A 19,015-nucleotide genomic window follows, 5' to 3' on the forward strand; every position below is an offset into this window, starting at 1 on the left:
TTTCTTAATATTGGGCTTTTCACATGTAATAAGCCCAACGATAAGACCATGACAATTTCTATACGAAACATGATATAAATTCTTTGGATATACATTATGAATTTACGATATACAATTAGTTTGTTTAAATATCAAAATATAAATGCGTCAATGGTTGTTGTTACTTGTGAGATTATCTTTCTATTTAAGAAGAATAATTCTCTTCGTAGATAAATTTTTAAAATAATTTTCCGAGTTTTCTAATGTTTCTAGATATGATTTGATTTGAACAATTAATTCGTGGTTCTTTGAATGAATATATCGACTGTATTTGATTTCAGTTAAACTGATAATAATTGTCATTTACGTCTCAAAAGAATTGAAATATCATGTCTCTCAAGATATGGACTTACATATTGTTATGCATTATTTATCAAAATATGTGGACAAAACATAATATCAATGTCGCTTTCAGAATAATTGAACAACAGATATTGAGAAATCAATTTTTATGGTTATATCAATTGTCATTGCCAACATCTATTACATAGTAACAGTCCAATTTACATTACAATGGTAATTCAATGAAGGTAATTTACTTTTTATTGGTTTACTCGTGAAACGACGTTCTCCTCCTCACGTACCTTATCTTAATATCCTGATCAACGGACACCAATTTTCGACAAAATATCTGAGAAAGAGGACACGTCAGCAAGCCTTTCGCTTTAGGCTGCATTGGGCCGTGACAATATTCAGACGATTCAGGAGGTTCGTTCCTTTTTTAAAGGACCCTAATCACTCTGAGTACCACTGACTCACTCAGTGTGCGCGATTCATTTCAAAAACGAGCCAGCCTCTTCTTCCTTCGTCTACTAGATCAGATCCAAAGCTTCCTCTTCCAGGTTCGAATCCTTGATTTCTCCATGAATGTGCATGGTAGTCCAACAATTGTCGATGTTTTTGATAGAGAGTTTTGTAGATTTTCTCCGGCGAAATTCCGATTTGTTCTTCAATATTATGTGCATGAAACTTTTTTTTTAAGATTGTGCGTTTAGATGCAATATTCGACTCTTTGTTGTTCTCATGCTCGTCGATTTCGATGTGTTTCTGTTAATCCATTGATCGTATCGGAAACTGTGATTGATTGATTCATATTTTCGTTTGTCTCCAGCTATGGCTGCTTCAGTACACTGTACCTTGATGTCCGTCGTATGCAACAACAAGAATCACTCTGCTCGGCCGAAACTTCCAAACTCGTCTTTGTTACCTGGATTCGATGTTGTTGTTCAAGCTGCTGCTACTCGATTCAAGAAGGAAACAACAACCACAAGAGCCACTTTGACGTTTGATCCACCAACCACTAATTCTGAGAGAGCTAAGCAGAGAAAACACACCATTGATCCTTCTTCTCCTGATTTTCAACCAATTCCATCTTTTGAAGAATGCTTTCCTAAGAGCACTAAAGAACACAAGTAATTGCTTCACTTAATCTACATTTTTTCATATTGGAAGAGTTGAGAAATCACTGGTTGGTTTTTGGTTGTTTTCAGGGAAGTTGTCCATGAAGAATCTGGTCATGTTCTTAAAGTTCCCTTTCGTCGTGTTCATTTGTCTGGTGGTGAGCCAGCTTTTGATAATTATGACACTAGTGGTCCTCAAAATGTTAATGCACACATTGGTATGTGATTCCACCTCGTGTTTACTTTACACATTCACCTCTCTTTTATGTGACTATCGATAAATGAAACTTACCAAGCAGGGCTTGCTAAGCTAAGGAAGGAGTGGATTGATCGTCGGGAGAAGCTAGGAACACCAAGATACACTCAAATGTACTACGCTAAGCAAGGGATCATAACTGAGGAAATGCTCTACTGTGCTACTAGGGAGAAGCTAGACCCTGAGTTTGTAAGATCAGAAGTTGCACGAGGACGGGCGATTATCCCTTCCAACAAGAAGCATTTGGAGCTGGAACCGATGATTGTTGGTAGAAAGTTCTTGGTCAAGGTCAATGCGAATATCGGAAACTCTGCTGTTGCCAGCTCTATTGAAGAGGAAGTCTACAAGGTTCAGTGGGCAACCATGTGGGGAGCTGATACAATCATGGATCTCTCAACTGGTCGTCACATCCATGAGACACGTGAGTGGATCCTAAGGAATTCAGCTGTGCCTGTTGGTACGGTGCCTATTTATCAAGCACTTGAGAAAGTGGATGGAATTGCTGAGAATCTTAACTGGGAGGTTTTCAGAGAGACTCTGATTGAACAAGCTGAGCAAGGTGTAGACTATTTCACAATCCATGCTGGAGTTTTGCTGCGTTACATTCCCTTAACTGCCAAGCGTTTGACCGGGATCGTTTCGCGTGGAGGATCCATTCATGCTAAATGGTGCTTAGCTTACCACAAGGAGAACTTTGCTTACGAGCACTGGGATGACATTCTAGACATCTGTAACCAGTATGATGTGGCTCTTTCCATTGGAGATGGTCTGAGACCTGGCTCCATTTATGATGCTAACGACACTGCTCAGTTTGCAGAGCTCCTTACTCAAGGTGAACTAACTCGCCGAGCGTGGGAAAAAGATGTGCAGGTATACTACAACTACTTATCTAATTCACTTATATTCATCCAGTTTGTCTTTGGATACAACTACTTATATCTACTTTTCCAGGTGATGAATGAAGGGCCAGGGCATGTCCCAATGCACAAGATTCCAGAGAATATGCAGAAGCAGTTGGAGTGGTGTAACGAGGCACCATTCTACACCCTTGGTCCTTTGACTACTGATATTGCCCCTGGATATGATCACATTACCTCTGCCATTGGAGCTGCCAATATTGGAGCCTTGGGTACAGCTCTTCTTTGCTATGTAACACCAAAAGAACACCTTGGGCTACCAAACAGGGACGATGTGAAGGCCGGGGTTATAGCATACAAGATCGCCGCTCATGCAGCTGATCTAGCCAAACAGCATCCACATGCTCAGGCATGGGACGATGCGCTGAGCAAAGCGCGGTTTGAGTTTAGATGGATGGACCAATTTGCTCTGTCGTTGGACCCCATGACTGCTATGTCTTTCCATGATGAAACTCTTCCAGCTGATGGAGCCAAGGTTGCACACTTTTGCTCCATGTGTGGACCAAAATTCTGCTCTATGAAGATAACAGAAGACATCCGAAAGTATGCAGAGGAGAATGGTTATGGCAGTGCTGAAGAAGCAATCAGACAAGGAATGGATGCTATGAGTGAAGAATTCAACATCGCAAAGAAAACCATTAGCGGAGAACAGCACGGTGAAGTAGGTGGAGAAATATATTTGCCAGAGAGCTATGTCAAAGCTGCTCAGAAATAAAAGGTCAGTATGTTTAGACTGTTAGTCGTTGCTTTCTCAACAAACATGTTAGTTACTGCATGCTAGTATAAAATCATTCAGGTTTATAATCTTTTCTTAAATCTGCAACATATGGTCAACTCTTAAATGAGTCCTTACTGTGATCTTTGTTTTTTATCGTGTTTCTTTTTCTTCTGCTGCATCAGGCAAATGTTTTAAACAAGACCTTGCTTACCCAAGTCTTGGTGCCTGTTGGACTATACCTGGATAAAGGCACAAACTGTTGGTAAGCTTAGTAGTCTCTATGTCATGTTACTTTTAGAACTATCTATGTTGTCTGTTCATTTGAGTCAGAGTCAGCAATAAAGACAATCTAAGTTGATGTTTCAATACTTTTTTGTGTGATTTGGTTGGTGAATTGACATGCAAAAGCACCAGGGGTGCTTGAACCAGGATAGCCTGCGAAAAGGCGGGCTATCCGGGACCAGGCTGAGAAAGTCCCTTTGAACCTGAACAGGGTAATGCCTGCGCAGGGAGTGTGCAGTTTTTTTTTTTTCCTGTAGCTTTCTAAAGGAGAAGAAGCTACTGTTGCCGCTCGAGTCTCGTTCCACGGTTTTCAACAGTTAGTTTCTTATGAGCTAAGAGATTCAGCTTAATTGGCTTACAGCCATAAAAGAAGTCTTTAACTGATGCACTAAGTCACTAACAGTAGGGAATAATTCAATCAAAAAATCATCCAGATTGATAAAAATGCATTTGCACCTTTGGGGCATAAGCTGAAATTACTCTGCTCGCACAAATCAGATTTTTAAAACTTATGATCATGTTTTCAACTTATACTCGTTTGTTTACATAATGGGATGATCAGTTGTTCACTTTGAGCAAAGCATACTGGGCAGGTGTAGGGAAAGTGAAGCTCATGAAACTGATCCACTGTAATTCTCATTGTTCAGCTTTTATTTACACAAATGTGCGAGTCAACACGTAAAAGATTATGATATATTGCAGTAGAACATAAGTAAAACGACCTTACCAAATGCGAAAGAAAGCTTTTCGAGCCGGAATGATCAAAAGGTTACACATTCTGTACTCATTTTCCTGCTATATGAGATCACACAATTATCAAGAGCCTGAAACTCTGGAATACCAATATTTAGACACGTTACATAGAGTTTTGAAGGTTTCTCATTTGACCAGCTCCTGTGTTTGACATGCTTTGGTTTCATATGGTTAATGTTTCTGCTAAATCAACCATGAGAGATGTGAACTATTTCTATATCATGTGTCTGTAACGTTGGGGCCGCTTGTGAGCCTCTTCCTTCACCATTTTCAGTTTGATCAGTTAATAACCTCATGTAAAAGCAGTGAGAGAGAGAAGAGATCAGAGATGGCACACTGTTTCCTTTGGAAATCCTGGGCGTTGTTATGTTTGATCGTAGGCTTTGTGACTGGTAAAGAAAAAAACAGCATGTATGTTATGTTCAAAATACTAAAAAACGACTCGTAGTTTAATACTCATCCGATACCGTCGTCTTCTTCATCTGAAAATTGAGAAAAAAAGTCTTACCGTGTCGATTGCTAGAATACTCCAATCCAAGCCCTTGCTTAGTTTCTCTCAATCTAATCCCTAATTTTCGTCACTATAATTCTCCCGAAAATGGCGGATTCCGAATCTAAAATCTATCACGAACGACAACGATTACAATTTTGCCTCTTGCACTGCCTCAACAATCTATTTCAGGTGATTGATCCAATTTCTATTTCAATCTCAAAATTTCATCCTCCGAATCACCGATTTGAGAGTTTTTGATAGTGATCTCGTTTGATTTAGGACAAAGACGCATTCACTAAAGAAAGCTTGAACTCAATCGCAGAGAAGCTCGAGACCAATGATCCAAACAAAGAAACATGGACACCTCTCTCTTTCGTCCTCAAGCCTCACCACAATACAATCACTGGTAACTACGACGTAAACGTGATGATTACAGCTCTTGAAGGAAAAGGCAAGAGTGTTGTTTGGCATGATAAGCGTATTGGAGCTTCTTCGATTGATCTTGATGATGCAGATACTTTAATGGGTATTGTGTTGAATGTTCCTGTTAAGAGATATGGTGGACTTTGGAGAAGTAGGCATTGGGTTGTTGTTAGAAAAATCAATGGTGTTTGGTATAATTTGGATAGTGATCTCGTTGTGCCGCAGCTGTTTAGAGATGATGATGAAGTTAGAGGGTTCTTGGATCAAAATCTGAGTTTAGGTGGAGAGGTTTTGCTTGTGAATAATGCTTAAAAGATCAACAATGTGAGTTTCAATTTTCTTACTTGTCTCTGTATGTTATCGAATACCCATCAAGTGTGTGAATGTTCCTGTCTTATAGTTTAAAGTTCAACAGAGTTGATCATGATCTAGAAAGTTCAGTGATTTTACTCGTGAGTTATTGGAACTAATGGTCGTCATGTCTCAAATTAAGATATCTTTGAGGTCTATGGTTAGAATGGTATGTTAAAGCTTCTCACTTTCCTCTCTAAGACGTGATTGGATTAATTTGGAACCTGCCATATAATGCCAATCAACTTCCATTAGCATCTAACTACCGAGTAGTCATCACTCATTGGTCTGATCTCAATGGAATGTTCTCACATGTAACAAATTACCCTCTAGACTTTGATGTCTATGTATGTCATGAAGTTGCTTGGTTATTATTTCCTTGCTGATATTCTTGTGCCCACCATTGACTTCGTTCTTCTTATTCTCTCTTTTTTTCTCTACTTTTGTGTAGCCTCAAGTCTCAAGTAAGGTATCTGCAATATATAAAGGTTAGTTTATCTCAGCCTCTCCAGGAGTCAAAAGAATTTGTTCACATTTCTTCTGTGCACACACCTGAGTGATCATCAAATAGGAACAATACCGAAAGGTTGCTTTAAAGAAAGAACCTTTATCGCTTAAACAAATGGTTTTATTACCTCTGCGGACCATCTTATACTTACTTTCCCTAATGGAAATGTAGAAAAACTAAAAACAGTCTTTTTCTTTTGCTCTATGGCTGCCTTTGCTTTCCAAATTTCGGCGTTTAAGTTTCTGATATCTTTAGATCTGTTAGTTATTACAATCCTTTTGACATAAAGTATCTAAAGTAAGTATGAAATTGAACCTACCTGCTTATATTTTATTTGTATATGTTTTGAATGTCTACAGTAATCATTGCTTTAAGTGTTAACATGTCATTATTGATACATTATTAAGAATCATGGCTTCTCTGGTCTCTACCTGAACTCTTATAGGCAACTTGTTCAGCATCAATCCCTATAAATATAATCCCTTACTCTCCTCAAGTTTGTTCTCACTCTCTCTTGATATGTCAGCTACAGGAACAAAACGGTTCAATGCAAACACTAGACCAGTAACTCCTGGTAAGCAATCCTCAGTCAAGGGACCATATTATAAGAATCCGGGATGCACAACAAGCTGTGGTTTGAGGCTACCGAGGAAAACGGAATGCACAGCAGCAAGACTGATCAAAGATCTCAGCTGTAAATTCGTTATGGGCTTACGTCTGGTGGTGATGAGGAAGAAGAAGAAGAAGAGATCTCCACCATTGAAGAAGGCTTCTTCTTCTGGGATATCTCAGCCTTCAGTCATCTCTGTCGTTAATGATAATAATCACAGATCAGCGGCAATAGAAGACTGCATACAATTCATAAACTCCTCTTCCTCCTTCACAAGATCAAATTCTACCTGTGGCAGTAAATCTTAAGTTTTAGTTATGACCTTAAGTTTCGAAAACTCTTTCTTGGTCACTTGTTTGCTACGCAATAGCATATTAGAGAATTGCGTGTAATATCTTTATGATACAAATATATATAGAGCTGAAGAGAGATTTTGAGTAATCTTGAGAAAGTGTGAGCTTTGTTTATTTACAAAAAATCATCTGTATATCTTTCATCTACAAAGTATTATTCATATGCGTTTGGCCTAAATCAACGAGCAGAAAGATCCTGAAGAATTTTCTGGCAAAAAAGGAATATTCCGGCTAGCTCTCAGACTGCAATGATACTTGTATAATCAGAGACTGGCGTGAGGTGAAGTTGCACCTGATGAGAGGTCTTGGAGCCGAACTATTTACTATTCTCGGAATGGATCAATCGATTATCTTCTCTCCGGTTGAAAATAGGTTCCAAATGACGGTCCCAACGAGGTAAAGACCGACCGAAATCGTGAAAACGTCATCCCAAGAACCTGAGGCATTTCATGTCATTGTTAATTCCATTGAGAAAACACAAAAAAAATGAAACTTAGAAGAGATTTTATAAAGATTAAGCAAAGCATTGTCAGAATTACGAAGTGTTTTGAGAGTACTGACCGTGTTGTAGTATGTGACCAGTCGCAGCTGTGCCAAGAACTCCGGCAAGTACTCCAGCAGTATTAGACAAACCAAGTAACACTCCCTGAGAAGACCAACAACATCAATGTGCTAATCCATTTTCTTTTGAGTAGCATGATTCATTAAGACTTGGGAGTAATTGACTAAACTTACAGAGTATCTTGGAGCGATGTCTTGATGGTTAGAGTATAGACCAGACTGTGAAAACGCATCAGTCCCCTGACTACAAGCCATGCACAAAACAGCCATTGTAGGAGAATCTATGTGTTTCAGCTGTGTTAGGAAGAACGCTGGTCCAAGAAACCCTATTGTTTGCATTATCTGAATTTCATCATAGAAACTGATTATCGAATGTATCACTTTTACTAGATTGCATCAAAACGGAACTGAAGAACAGAAGAAGTGATATACAAAGTACCTTGCGGACATTCGTGACAGAGAAACCTCGGCTGACAAGTGTATCGGCAATCCATCCACCGGCATTTGCAGATATTGCCATTGTCATCCATGGAAATACAGAGAGAAGTCCTGACTCCATAAGGTTGAACTTCAGCACCTGCCTCACAACCGTCCATATGATTAATGATAAGAAAACAAATAAAACATCAAGCCTCTTGATTAAAAGACAGTAATATAACGGACTTGATGGTAATAAGTTGGCATCCATGTTAAGAGAATGAATGTTCCCCAGTTGTGACAAAAGTGGCAACTGATGAGAGCCCAAACCGGTGGTTTCGACAATATCAGCCTCCACGGGATCGACTTCACTGGCTCTTTGCTAGCACAGTTGTCTGCAATTAGCTTTCTTTCTTCAGGGAGCAATGTTGGATCTTCTAATGGTGAACTCTCTGCCTATAACAAGTAACAACACACGTCAAATCGTCAATGGTAATGAGATATGGGATCTACAAATAGTTAAGAACAGTAGAAAAAGTCTGACCTTAGTTAGCCACAGAGTCAACCATACAGTTCCAAGAGACCCGAAAGAATAAAACACAGAAGGCCATCCAAATTGATGAATCAAGAAAGGCGAAAAGGCTAAACCGGTGACAGATCCAAGGTACATTCCGCTGTAAACAAGCGCGAGTGATCTGCTTCTCTCTTGCACAGGAACCCACTTCGACAATATATTATTCATAGCAGGCATTGCAACACCCTGGAGAACACAAATGAGAACTTACTTCTCCTTATCAACACACACAAATCCGAGACTGATATCTAACATCACTAAGAGTAATCACAAACCTCTCCAACTCCCATGAAAGCACGAACAACGAGCAAGTAAGGAAGACCGAGTTTAGCAGCTACAGGAGTGAGAATTGTAGCGATTGACCACCAAATAACACCGAATCCAAGAACCCTTTTCCCTCCTACAGTGTCTGCCCAAATTCCACCAGCTATCTATAATATCAACAAACCACTGATTCAACTACACTTTTGATTTAAATGTGAAAGCTAGTGAGACTCATTTAAAAAAACATTGATCATCTAAAAATAGAAACCCTAATTAAGGAATCAGGGAAAAAAGATTACCTGTGTAAGAAGGTAACCCCAGAAGAAAGAAGACTGAATCAGACCAACTGTTGCTGGATTCCAACCATACTCAGCTGACATCGGAAGTATAGCTATACTCATATTCACCTGTTAAAACATCATCTGTCCCAAATTGAATAACTCTTCCCAATCCATAAAAATCCAATCTTTTTTGCTACTTACTCTGTCCATATTGCAGAGAAGAAAAGCTGAGAAACAGAGTAACACAATCACCCACCGCTTCGGAAACTCTTCCCACCATGGGAGGACGATAGAGCTAGGCGAATCAGAAACGACGTCATTGTTTCCACTTACTTTATCTCCTTCTACGTAATACGAATTACTGCTTTCACTCTTGTCGGAGCTCCGAACTAATACCCGGAAAACACTGGACCTATTTCGCGGGTAGATCCATACCCGTAACGACTTTGGAGATGGTTTGAGATTACGGAGGCTGCGAGAAGAAGAGGTTTTTTCAGGTGGACGATTTGAAGTGTAGAGAGAGTGAATATTTGAAGAGCAAAGAAGAGCTCTCGCGTTCATGGCGGAGATAGATTTTTTCTTCTTCTTCTCTGTTTTTTTCTTCTTTGTTTTAAGAGAGAGGAATTGATTTTTTTTTAAGGTCGTGGCTGATGTGACGACATGTGGCGTTTAAGTATTGGTTGAGTGAGGATGTCATAATCTAACGGGAAGTAACGGTTAACAGAATAACTATTGGAGGTCCATTATTAACTATCAGTTTAACATAAAGCCCATATAAGGCCCAAATAATGTTAGCTTACGAGCATAAATTGCGAGATCTATCTTACTTCCCCAATGAAAAAAAAATCTCAAAGATTTGGAAGTAGACCTATGAATAGAATTACAATAATACGGCAATACCAATAACAATAGTTTATTGTCCGTAAGGATATGAGTATGACCAGTGATCTACTTTATGTGGAATAAAGGCAGGATCCAAAGGTGGAACCCAAACCACCCACTAATTGCGTTCACAAAGATGCGAAAGAATATTTAATCCAACAATTGATTAAGTATCCCATGCGAGAGAGTATTGATCATGATATTCAAAATTAAGTGTAAAATGTCAATTTGTATGAACGTATGGGATAATAATGTTGAGGACGAATAGACAGAGGTAAATGTCAATCAAATTTGGTAATGTTTGATGTATTCTTAGTCGATTACATTGATTACATTCTTACATATTTGTAAATTAGTGAAATGTATGAAATATATGTAGCTAGATAGAACAAAGAATCTATAAAACTTGTAACAAAATCACAATTAGAAGATTAACGTTTGCAGCTTTCTTATTTATTAATGGAGGAGGTCCAAGTTTAGGGGATGAGAATGATGTAAGATTGTGGTGCGGCAGATTTTACTCATCGAAGGTGTCCCTTCTGGTCTACCATAAGAATTTCCTAGCTTAGGCTTTTATGAATTATGACTGCCACTTTTATTTATTTTATTCTTCTTTTAAGTCATCATTATTGTTGTTGTATCGTTATTTCTTTGTTGCATGCGTTATCCATTTACCAACATCTACCACTGTGTCGTCAAGGTCTTCCAAAATCTAAACGAAACGTAAAATTTATGTACCAGTAATTCATCACTCCTAAAAAAACACTTGATGATTTTCACCAATTGATATAACGACGTAACGAGATCACTAAACTATACGGATCATGCATGTTGATCTATCGGCACGTAATATTGTAGGTGTAGACTATAACCTAGGTTATGGTATTCAATTCAAAGACGTCCAATTCAGAAATATGAGATGGTGTCATGTTACTATTAGATCCGTACCAGTCACTAAACAAGAAGGCAAGATTCATTTCTCAAGAGGTAGAAACGCAAACTTAGGCCGTAAAGACACAAGAATGCCAACTTCATGTGGATGGAGACAGGAAGAGCTTCGAAATGACCCACTTTCCAAAAGTACATGCTTCTCTCACGTGGCCCACTTCTCCAATTATCATTCACCATTTCAATCATTCATCACTAACTCTCCTTTCTCTATTATTTTATTTCTATATTTATTAGCTAAACGACATCTAAGCTATAACCAAATTACACTTTCTAGATTTGGTTATATGAGAAAAAATAATACGTTTTTTAGTTTGTACAATGTGATATTCTCTACCGACAATGTGATGAAAATAATTTATCCAACCAAGTGGTAGTAATTAATCTGATTTATGACCTTCAATCGTTATCCTATATGAGCCTACGAATTAATTTTAAATAGGCGCAACTTTTTTCTACTAATCAAAATTTCCATGGTATATATAATCTCAGTGTCAAATATGACGAGTTTTCATCAATATGTAGTTATATTCAGAGTAATTAGAATATACATTTTCCAAAACAAAAATAAAATGGTGAGGCAAAACCACGATTGATTGTGATGAAAACATGAACGTGATAACATTTATATACTAACATTCATATTAAACTAAACGAATCAAAAACTTAGCACCTCCAACTGCCACTTGAATATTTCGCTTTTCTTCTCCTGAAAGCGAAACCTTAACCTAATTTTTTTTTGTCATGTTCTGTATATATAAAAAGCCTAATTAAACTGAATGAAACATTTATAAATAAAATCACTTTGTTTATTTTCTTTTAATAATTTGTTATGATCAAATGCATGGATGTGTGCATGGATCTAATTAGTAAACACATATGCACTGATGAGGCGCAGAGATTAGAAATGAGACATGTGCACGTGTTCCCCTGTCTACGTCCGCATCCTAAGCAACAAAAATTTGTGAAACCAAATATTCATATCAATAAAATAATTCTGTGTAGCCTTGGATTCCTCTAAATTTCGAGTTTGTCTTCTTTATAATTTACATTGTATACAATAATTTAAATGTAATTACATAACATCGTACAAATAATTGAAGAAAAAAATGGAGAATACATTCTATAGAAAGATGAAGAGAAAATGATTCTGTATAGAGAAGTTACAACATTGAGTATCAGTGTAAATGTGTAATGAATACCACTAAACACCCAACATGGGTTGCTCATGTGGTGTGTGGTACGTAGAGTTTGGTATTGGCTACCCATGTTCGAACTTAGTTGAAGATGGAGGAATAATTTATGCCTATATAATATATTAATTAAATTTAGAAGATATCATCATCCATTAATACTAACAGCATCGGATGAGTCTAAAACCTAAAATTTCCAAGTTAACTAAAAAGTATATATATATATACCACAAAAGTATGTTATGAGAAGAGCTTGTGGTTTAGTGACGAACTAAGGTTTCGTCAAAAAAATTGTGTGACCTAAAACTCCCCTACCTAGTTCAACACCTTATAGAATGAACTAATTTATCTACTCTCATTCCAGTCTAAATAAATGAATTTCGGCTCCAAAGTTTCATAATATAAAAGAAAAAATTATATATATGGAGGGAAAAGGCATATATAATAAACATCATTCGAATTCGTTTTTTTCTTCTTCACAAAACATAAGTAGAATTCTATAAACCTAAAACTTTCATCCAAAATGTACTATAAGATCATCCGTGAATGAAAAAAAAAAAAAAAAAGCGTACACTCACTCATATGCACACACGAACCAATGCATCGGTAAGATTCGCATAAACATACAAAAAATAGGAGTAAATAAACCAAATAAAAACTAAAGTGAGGAGACAAATATTCTAACACAAAAAATAGAAAATAAAAATAGCGTCACACCTACTCTTTCTTCTACCTTTAGTATCTATCTCCTGTCTTCATACTCCTTTACACTCCTCTCCTTCTTCTTTACACCTCTCCAATGGTAAAATCTCTCATTCACTAACTTTCTCTGCTTCTCTCTATCTTTCTCTGTGCATACCAACTCTAAAGTCTCTCATCAATGGCGGCTCGAAAACTAGGGTCGTTGTTACGTCAATACTTTTTCTCTCTATGCTTCCTCTTCCTCGGTTGCTTCTTCTTCCCTAAAGACGCAGACTATAAACAAAAGAGAAGAAAGAAGAAGCTTAGAAGAGTTTCTTCTTCTTCTGGTTCATCTCTATCCTCTTCTTGGACGTATTTAAAACGAGTTTTCTTATCCACGACAAGGATATCCAAATCCCGTAACCAAACACATCCTAACGTTACTTTAACATCCGCAAGATCATCTCAAAACTCCCTCGTCACTCTCGTCCAACCCGATACCACAAACCAACCCGACCCGGAAACACGTATTCATCAGCAAACCGAATTCGAGATCTCCTCTTCCGACGAGATTTTCCCTTGTAACTCGTGTGGCGAGATTTTCCCAAAAATCAATCTCCTCGAGAATCACATCGCGATCAAACACGCCGTGTCGGAGCTAATCGCCGGAGAATCAAGCACGAACATCGTCAAGATCATATTCAAATCTGGTTGGCCGGAGCAAGGTAATTACAAATCTCCGGTGATCAATCGAATCTTAAAAATCCACAACAGTTCAAAGATTCTCACCAGATTCGAAGAGTATCGTGAGTTCGTGAAAGCTAAAGCCGCTCGTAGCAACGGCGGTGGAAGACGGTGGGACGATGAACGTTGCGTCGCCGACGGAAACGAACTTTTACGATTTTACTGCTCGACGTTTATGTGTGATTTAGGGCAAAACGGTAAATCAAATCTCTGTGGTCATCAGTATTGTAGTATCTGTGGTATCATCGGATCTGGATTCTCGCCGAAGCTCGACGGGATCGCGACGTTGGCGACGGGGTGGAGAGGACACGTGGCGGTTCCGGAGGAGGTTGAAGAAGAGTTTGGGTTTATGAATGTGAAACGGGCCATGTTGGTTTGTCGGGTTGTAGCGGGTCGGGTCGGGTGTGATTTGATTGATGATGATGACGTGGATAAGAGTGATGGTGGAGGGTATGATTCTCTGGTTGGGCAGAGTGGGAACAAGAGTGGGGCTCTGTTGAGGATCGACGATGATGAGCTTTTGGTTTTTAATCCAAGGGCTGTGCTTCCTTGTTTTGTTATTGTGTATACTGTGTAACCGGATTTGTGATCCTGTGTGTTTTTGTTTATATTTTGTTACAATTGTGAAGTGTGAAACGCTTTAGGTTTGTTTGGAAAATGGTAAAATCTTTGTGGTGAGTAATGATCTAGGTACAGTTTGAGAGGTTATGTGACTAAAGAGTTAAAGATAGTCCAGCCGAAACATTTAGTTTAATAGTTTATGTTATTGTTGATTTCGTCGATATATGTTGATTAAAAAGCATTTAGTCTAATAGTTTCTGTTATAGTCGATTTTGTTGAATGCGATATATGTTGATTAACAAACATTAGCGCAAGACCAAATCATAGAGGGGTTAACCACTAAGATTCCCTTTGTTGAATAATTGATTAAAGGAAGAATATGGTAGACAACTATGAATATAATTTTTTTAAAACTAAAAGGAAACACTTTTTTTTGGGGGTCAAACTAAAGTAAACACTTTAAATGGTATATTTAGTGCTTTAAAAACGAAATTAATGATGAAAGTAATATCTCTCGTAATTATTTTACAGAAATGAAAGAGAAATGTTAATTAAGAATTGAAAGAGTGAAAAACGATTTCATTTGATGCTTTTTTTTCATGCTTAAGAGTTTTTGATTCTATGTTGGTTAGTGTACATTCCATGAGATGGCGGTTGATAGACACCCATATCTCAACAAAATCAACTACAAACATGCGAATCCCTGGTTTAGACGGATGCATAAACAAATTTCTTTTCTTGTTGATATTTCGATTAGAGAAGTAATGTAGTAACTTTTATGACTCTCTATTTTGATTCTATAAACTCAAATGTCATAGCTATTACAGAACGTATTAATAACCTGTGAGACATTACATATGAACTCGTGTCATGCATGCATTTACATAGGTCCAAACTGCATTGAACATAACTCCATCGTGTACATTAAAATCATAACGATGATTATGTCGTTTCTAATTAATTGGCTTATTGCATTGCCATTTCGTAAATCTTCACCCTTAGTGGCATGACACAAAACGGTGACAATTTGGTTTGTTGAGTAAGCAAACAAAAGGACATTGCATGGCTCGTGAGCAAGATATAAATCCTCGTAATAGTGCAGTACAACCTCATTCCATTGGAGACCTCTATGACTCAATCTATAGATTGAAAAGGAACATGCCAAAGCCACCAACACATGTCATTCCATATGAACACTTCTAGGTCTCTCATATACAATGTCAATATGTAATAAGAAATTTCTTTCCAAGTCTAAGAACGTGATTGACAAACCAATGAATCAAACAACTGCTCCACCAACTTAACGAGAGGAAATAACTAAAAAGCCTTAAACGGTATTGAGTGAAAGATTTGAGTATCGTTGTACCTTGATTAGAATCTCAAAGAGTCAAAATTGCAAGTTAGTCAATTTAGTTATACGGCACATAAATAAAGTAAAACAAAAACATGCCGAAATTGCATTACGATTTTAGTGTTTTGACTAGTTTTGTACGTAGTACTCTATGTGCAAACCAATAAAAAAGAAAAGTGTACAGTAAACACACTTGGTTCCACGACATAGGCCCAACCGAAGATTCATAAGTTATGAGTCATAACTCATGAAGGCGGTGAGATCAGGTTCGATCTCATGCGCTATAATCACGTGCCTCAACTACCACCAAACCAAGATATTTTCTTCCTTTTCTCTAGACTGATCGCAACCATAAGTATTATATAACTCTTTTACCCACCGAGCCTTGGTGACAAACATGCATATACATAATACATTAATGGTATGCACATATGTGTATATTCATTAGTTGTACTTATTGTATACAATATTTTATATAGAGAGACTTTGATGGTGCACATTCTTATCTAAATGGTGTCTTCATGAGACTCGTCATCAAGAGGGAAACACGTGTCATCACCGCCGGTATTCCACAAGAAATTGGCGTAATTAGCGGCGTAGTAAGAGTTGGTCGGATCGGCATCAATTGCTTCTAAGAAAGTCTCCTCAGCCGCCCAAAGATCGTCCCGTGCTCTCCATAAGAACGTCGCATATTTGCTAAACGCCTCTGCATCTTTCGGTTCCACTCCTACCGCTCTCTTGAAATACTCTTCCGCTCTGTTACACATGAAATCACGTGAGAACTTATTCAATAGAGATAAGTAAAGACATGTGGAACGTATTAATGATGAAATGAATAACGCCAAAAGTGTTACGTGTGAAAATTAAATTTCCATATAATATGAATTAGGTACCGGTTACAAAAATGTGAAAGAATTATCAATTTAGCCATCATACTAACAAATAAGGATCGGTTAGGAATAATATCAAACCATTCATCGTGTCACTAAAATCTATAATGCTTGTTAAGCCCAATTTTCTAAAGAATGCTACAATCTAGAACAAAAAACTAACTGTATAAAGCTAATGACAAAAACATGGGTTAATTAATTTGGGTGGGAGATAAAATCTAGAAGACAAATTGTGATGTAACGACTTTTGTTGTTGGGTTATGGTGGGGAGTCTTTAAAACACAACCGTAAACTCCACTATCACTAAAACCCTCAAAGACTCAAAGCTCATTGGCTAGAACTTATCCCTAACACTGACTGAGAGTTACATTATAATTTTCTTTATTTATTCTCTGTTAGATATTTGTGTAATGTCGTTTTTCCTCAAAGAGGAAAAGAAATTGGTTGGTGTATATTCTGCTGATGCGATTATTATGACAATTATGAATTTCCACAATCTGCCCCACTAGTGAATTAAAAAATCATCGAAGTCTGCGCCTATTTTTGACTCTATGCATCAACTTGTAGCCTCAGAAATTCACAACCCAAAAGAATCTAAAAGGAAGATTCGACCCTAACTCAATAACCAAATCTACTTAAGCTAAACTAAGATTAACATAATTTAATTAGAAAACACATGATTAAAGTGTTACCTGTCATGGTCATTAGAGACGAGGTAAAGGAACTGAGCATAGTTAGCGAGTAGTAGAGGATTATTAGGCTCTTGAGACAGTTCTGTTTGATACATTAGCTCTGTTTTGAAGTAACCAGTGTCTTCCTCTGCTTCTACTCGAGCCTCTACATGAGACACGAACCGCTTCCTCGTCTCCTGATCCAACGAATCGTCAATATTTGAATACTGCATTCGTTCTGCTTCCTCCACCATCGAATTCCACAATCTATGTTCATCTTGTCCCGATACTGACGGCTCTGACCCGAAATTCGATGATGACAATTGAGAAACTCCTTCGGGTATGATTGTTCTGAACTGTTCTGATCCATCGGATCCATCACCGTCAGTTCCGCTTAACACCGGCTTGACGTTTCCACCGCCGCCATTGTTGTTACCACCAACTGAAGCTATACTCCCACTAGGAGATGATACAAAGAACGTTTTCACCACCGAGGAATCAAACTTCACGTTTGTTTCCTCTGTTTCACTAACAGTTGTTAACTCCGTAATCGTCGGAGGAAGAGGAGCAACAGCGGCTAAAGCGGAGCTGTTGTTACCGATAGAATAAACAGTGAAATTGGCTAAGAGAATCATAACATAAACCATCAACGTAGGAGTAGCAGAGAAAACTTGTTGAAACAACCAAACGAAAGATTGTTGCATCTCTTCTCTAACTCTTAGCAAAATCTCTTGCAAGTCTTCGTAGAACAGAATCTCTCTCATATGTAAAGTAAAGCTCTGAAGCTCCCGTATCATAAACACCATTGAAGAAAAAGCTTTATTCATCGAGCAACACGCAGATTCACCAGCTTGTTTAACTCCTTCTTCCCATTGACGTTTCTTCTTTATAATACGAAGTGAAAGAGGAAGATCAACACTGTTTGCTTTCATTTCAATACTCGACAAATGAACCATCTCGTTCCATGGCGGCTCGATTGAATTCTCGTCGTCGTCATGGTGTGGGATATTGAATCTGAGAGTTAGCTCTTGGATTTTTTTCGAGAACTCTTCGTCGGAGAATGGATCTAAGTTTGCGCTATAAACTCTTCGAAACGACTGAGTTTTGATCGGTCTAGATGATGATGATGATGATTTCCATAGCTCACATGACTTGGGTCGATGAAGCTTCGTCGACGGAGTTCCGAAAAGAGCCGAACGGTTTAGTCTCTGTGTCACGAAACGACATGATAGAAACCGGCCGTCGTGTACTGTGCTACGTCGTTTTGAAGGAGATGTTATGGTTCCCGAAGCTAGGGTTTGAGATGGTGAAGAAGACTGATGAATAATAGGCTGAGTAGTCCATTGAAGGAAAGTAGACGAAGAAGCTACTTTCACCCCCATGCGAAATTTTCCTGATAGATATTGAATCTGAATTTGAAGATTCGAAACAGAGAGACTAGTTTCTTCAACAATGGCTTCTCCTTATTAGATTCCTGTAAATCATAAGAGAAATTGAATCCACTAATTATCTTGAGATTGAATCATTGAAGATGGCAAATCGGATAGTGGAAAGGTAATGTCACGAGAATCGATGGGTTCAACGAATTAGTAAGAAAAAAAATAGGTAAAGAGAGGAAGAAAAACTCACCGGAAAATTTAAGTCTGAAATTTTCTCGGAGGAAAGCGAAACTCACTCGGGAAAATCCTGAGGAAGGCGCTTCACTTTTATTTTAGTAGAACGCGGAGAGAGAGAGAGTGAGGAGATGAGCTTTTATATACAGATGTCAAGGAAGGGTTTGTTGCGCACGAGTTTATGATCGAAAATATCGAAATTAATTAAATTAAATATATGACCGGGTTAAAGCCGGTTATACAGCGACGTAAAGAATCTGACAAACAAGTAAGCCGGTGAC

The 19,015-nt window shown here is 37.9% G+C and overlaps 7 protein-coding genes across 14 annotated transcripts; 3 read left to right on the forward strand and 4 right to left on the reverse strand.

Moving 5' to 3' along the window:
• Nucleotides 1-589: 589 nt before the first annotated feature.
• On the reverse strand, nt 590-715 carry AT2G29628 (uncharacterized protein; the record flags this gene model as incomplete). Its single annotated transcript, NM_001124939.1, has 1 exon — nt 590-715. One exon carries the CDS (start codon nt 713-715, stop codon nt 590-592), a length of 126 nt encoding a protein of 41 aa, NP_001118411.1.
• THIC (thiaminC) lies at nt 693-4,813 on the forward strand. Of its 4 annotated transcripts, none has more exons than NM_001202705.1 (7): nt 693-881; nt 1,151-1,451; nt 1,530-1,657; nt 1,739-2,565; nt 2,647-3,330; nt 3,513-3,645; nt 3,851-3,994. In NM_001202705.1, exons 2-5 carry the CDS (start codon nt 1,153-1,155, stop codon nt 3,325-3,327), a joined length of 1,935 nt encoding a protein of 644 aa, NP_001189634.1. In that variant the 5' UTR covers nt 693-881; nt 1,151-1,152; the 3' UTR covers nt 3,328-3,330; nt 3,513-3,645; nt 3,851-3,994. The 4 variants fall into 4 exon arrangements, with proteins under 4 accessions (NP_001189634.1, NP_850135.1, NP_180524.1 ...); NM_179804.3 differs by having other exon boundaries at nt 737-881; nt 3,513-3,592; nt 3,745-4,813; NM_128517.4 differs by having other exon boundaries at nt 737-881; nt 3,513-4,813.
• A 150-nt stretch (nt 4,814-4,963) lies between these two features.
• JOSL (JOSEPHIN-like protein) lies at nt 4,964-7,092 on the forward strand (the record flags this gene model as incomplete). The annotated part of the gene is made up of 5 exons (NM_128518.2): nt 4,964-5,047; nt 5,138-5,561; nt 5,834-5,979; nt 6,084-6,120; nt 6,667-7,092. 5 exons carry the CDS (start codon nt 4,964-4,966, stop codon nt 7,056-7,058), a joined length of 1,083 nt encoding a protein of 360 aa, NP_180525.1. The 3' UTR covers nt 7,059-7,092.
• On the reverse strand, nt 6,857-9,850 carry PHT4;1 (phosphate transporter 4;1). Of its 4 annotated transcripts, none has more exons than NM_128519.6 (9): nt 9,402-9,835; nt 9,219-9,326; nt 8,931-9,086; nt 8,626-8,841; nt 8,328-8,537; nt 8,104-8,241; nt 7,839-8,006; nt 7,665-7,749; nt 6,857-7,540 (listed from the first exon to the last, which is right to left on the reverse strand). In NM_128519.6, exons 1-9 carry the CDS (start codon nt 9,759-9,761, stop codon nt 7,443-7,445), a joined length of 1,539 nt encoding a protein of 512 aa, NP_180526.1. In that variant the 5' UTR covers nt 9,762-9,835; the 3' UTR covers nt 6,857-7,442. The 4 variants fall into 4 exon arrangements, with proteins under 4 accessions (NP_180526.1, NP_001325344.1, NP_850136.1 ...); NM_179805.2 differs by having other exon boundaries at nt 7,141-7,540; nt 7,839-8,025; nt 9,402-9,850; NM_201832.1 differs by having other exon boundaries at nt 7,141-7,540; nt 9,457-9,703.
• Nucleotides 9,851-11,036: 1,186 nt separating this feature from the next.
• AT2G29654 (uncharacterized protein) lies at nt 11,037-11,219 on the reverse strand (the record flags this gene model as incomplete). Its single annotated transcript, NM_001124940.1, has 1 exon — nt 11,037-11,219. One exon carries the CDS (start codon nt 11,217-11,219, stop codon nt 11,037-11,039), a length of 183 nt encoding a protein of 60 aa, NP_001118412.1.
• Nucleotides 11,220-12,647: 1,428 nt separating this feature from the next.
• Nucleotides 12,648-14,495, forward strand: AT2G29660 (zinc finger (C2H2 type) family protein). Its single transcript, NM_128520.4, has one exon. The coding sequence runs from the start codon at nt 13,104-13,106 to the stop codon at nt 14,223-14,225; it is 1,122 nt and encodes a 373-aa protein (NP_565684.1). The 5' UTR covers nt 12,648-13,103; the 3' UTR covers nt 14,226-14,495.
• Nucleotides 14,496-15,588: 1,093 nt separating this feature from the next.
• On the reverse strand, nt 15,589-18,909 carry AT2G29670 (Tetratricopeptide repeat (TPR)-like superfamily protein). 2 transcript variants are annotated; one of them, NM_128521.5, is made up of 3 exons: nt 18,751-18,909; nt 17,143-18,595; nt 15,589-16,316 (listed from the first exon to the last, which is right to left on the reverse strand). In NM_128521.5, the coding sequence occupies exons 2-3, from the start codon at nt 18,501-18,503 to the stop codon at nt 16,067-16,069; spliced, it is 1,611 nt and encodes a 536-aa protein (NP_565685.1). In that variant the 5' UTR covers nt 18,504-18,595; nt 18,751-18,909; the 3' UTR covers nt 15,589-16,066. The 2 variants fall into 2 exon arrangements, with proteins under 2 accessions (NP_565685.1, NP_001325269.1); NM_001336221.1 differs by having other exon boundaries at nt 15,716-16,316; nt 17,143-18,903.
• Between the last annotated feature and the right edge of the window lie 106 nt (nt 18,910-19,015).

Source organism: Arabidopsis thaliana, chromosome 2 (genome assembly GCF_000001735.4).
Source record: "Arabidopsis thaliana chromosome 2, partial sequence".
Classification (NCBI taxonomy): domain Eukaryota; kingdom Viridiplantae; phylum Streptophyta; class Magnoliopsida; order Brassicales; family Brassicaceae; genus Arabidopsis; species Arabidopsis thaliana.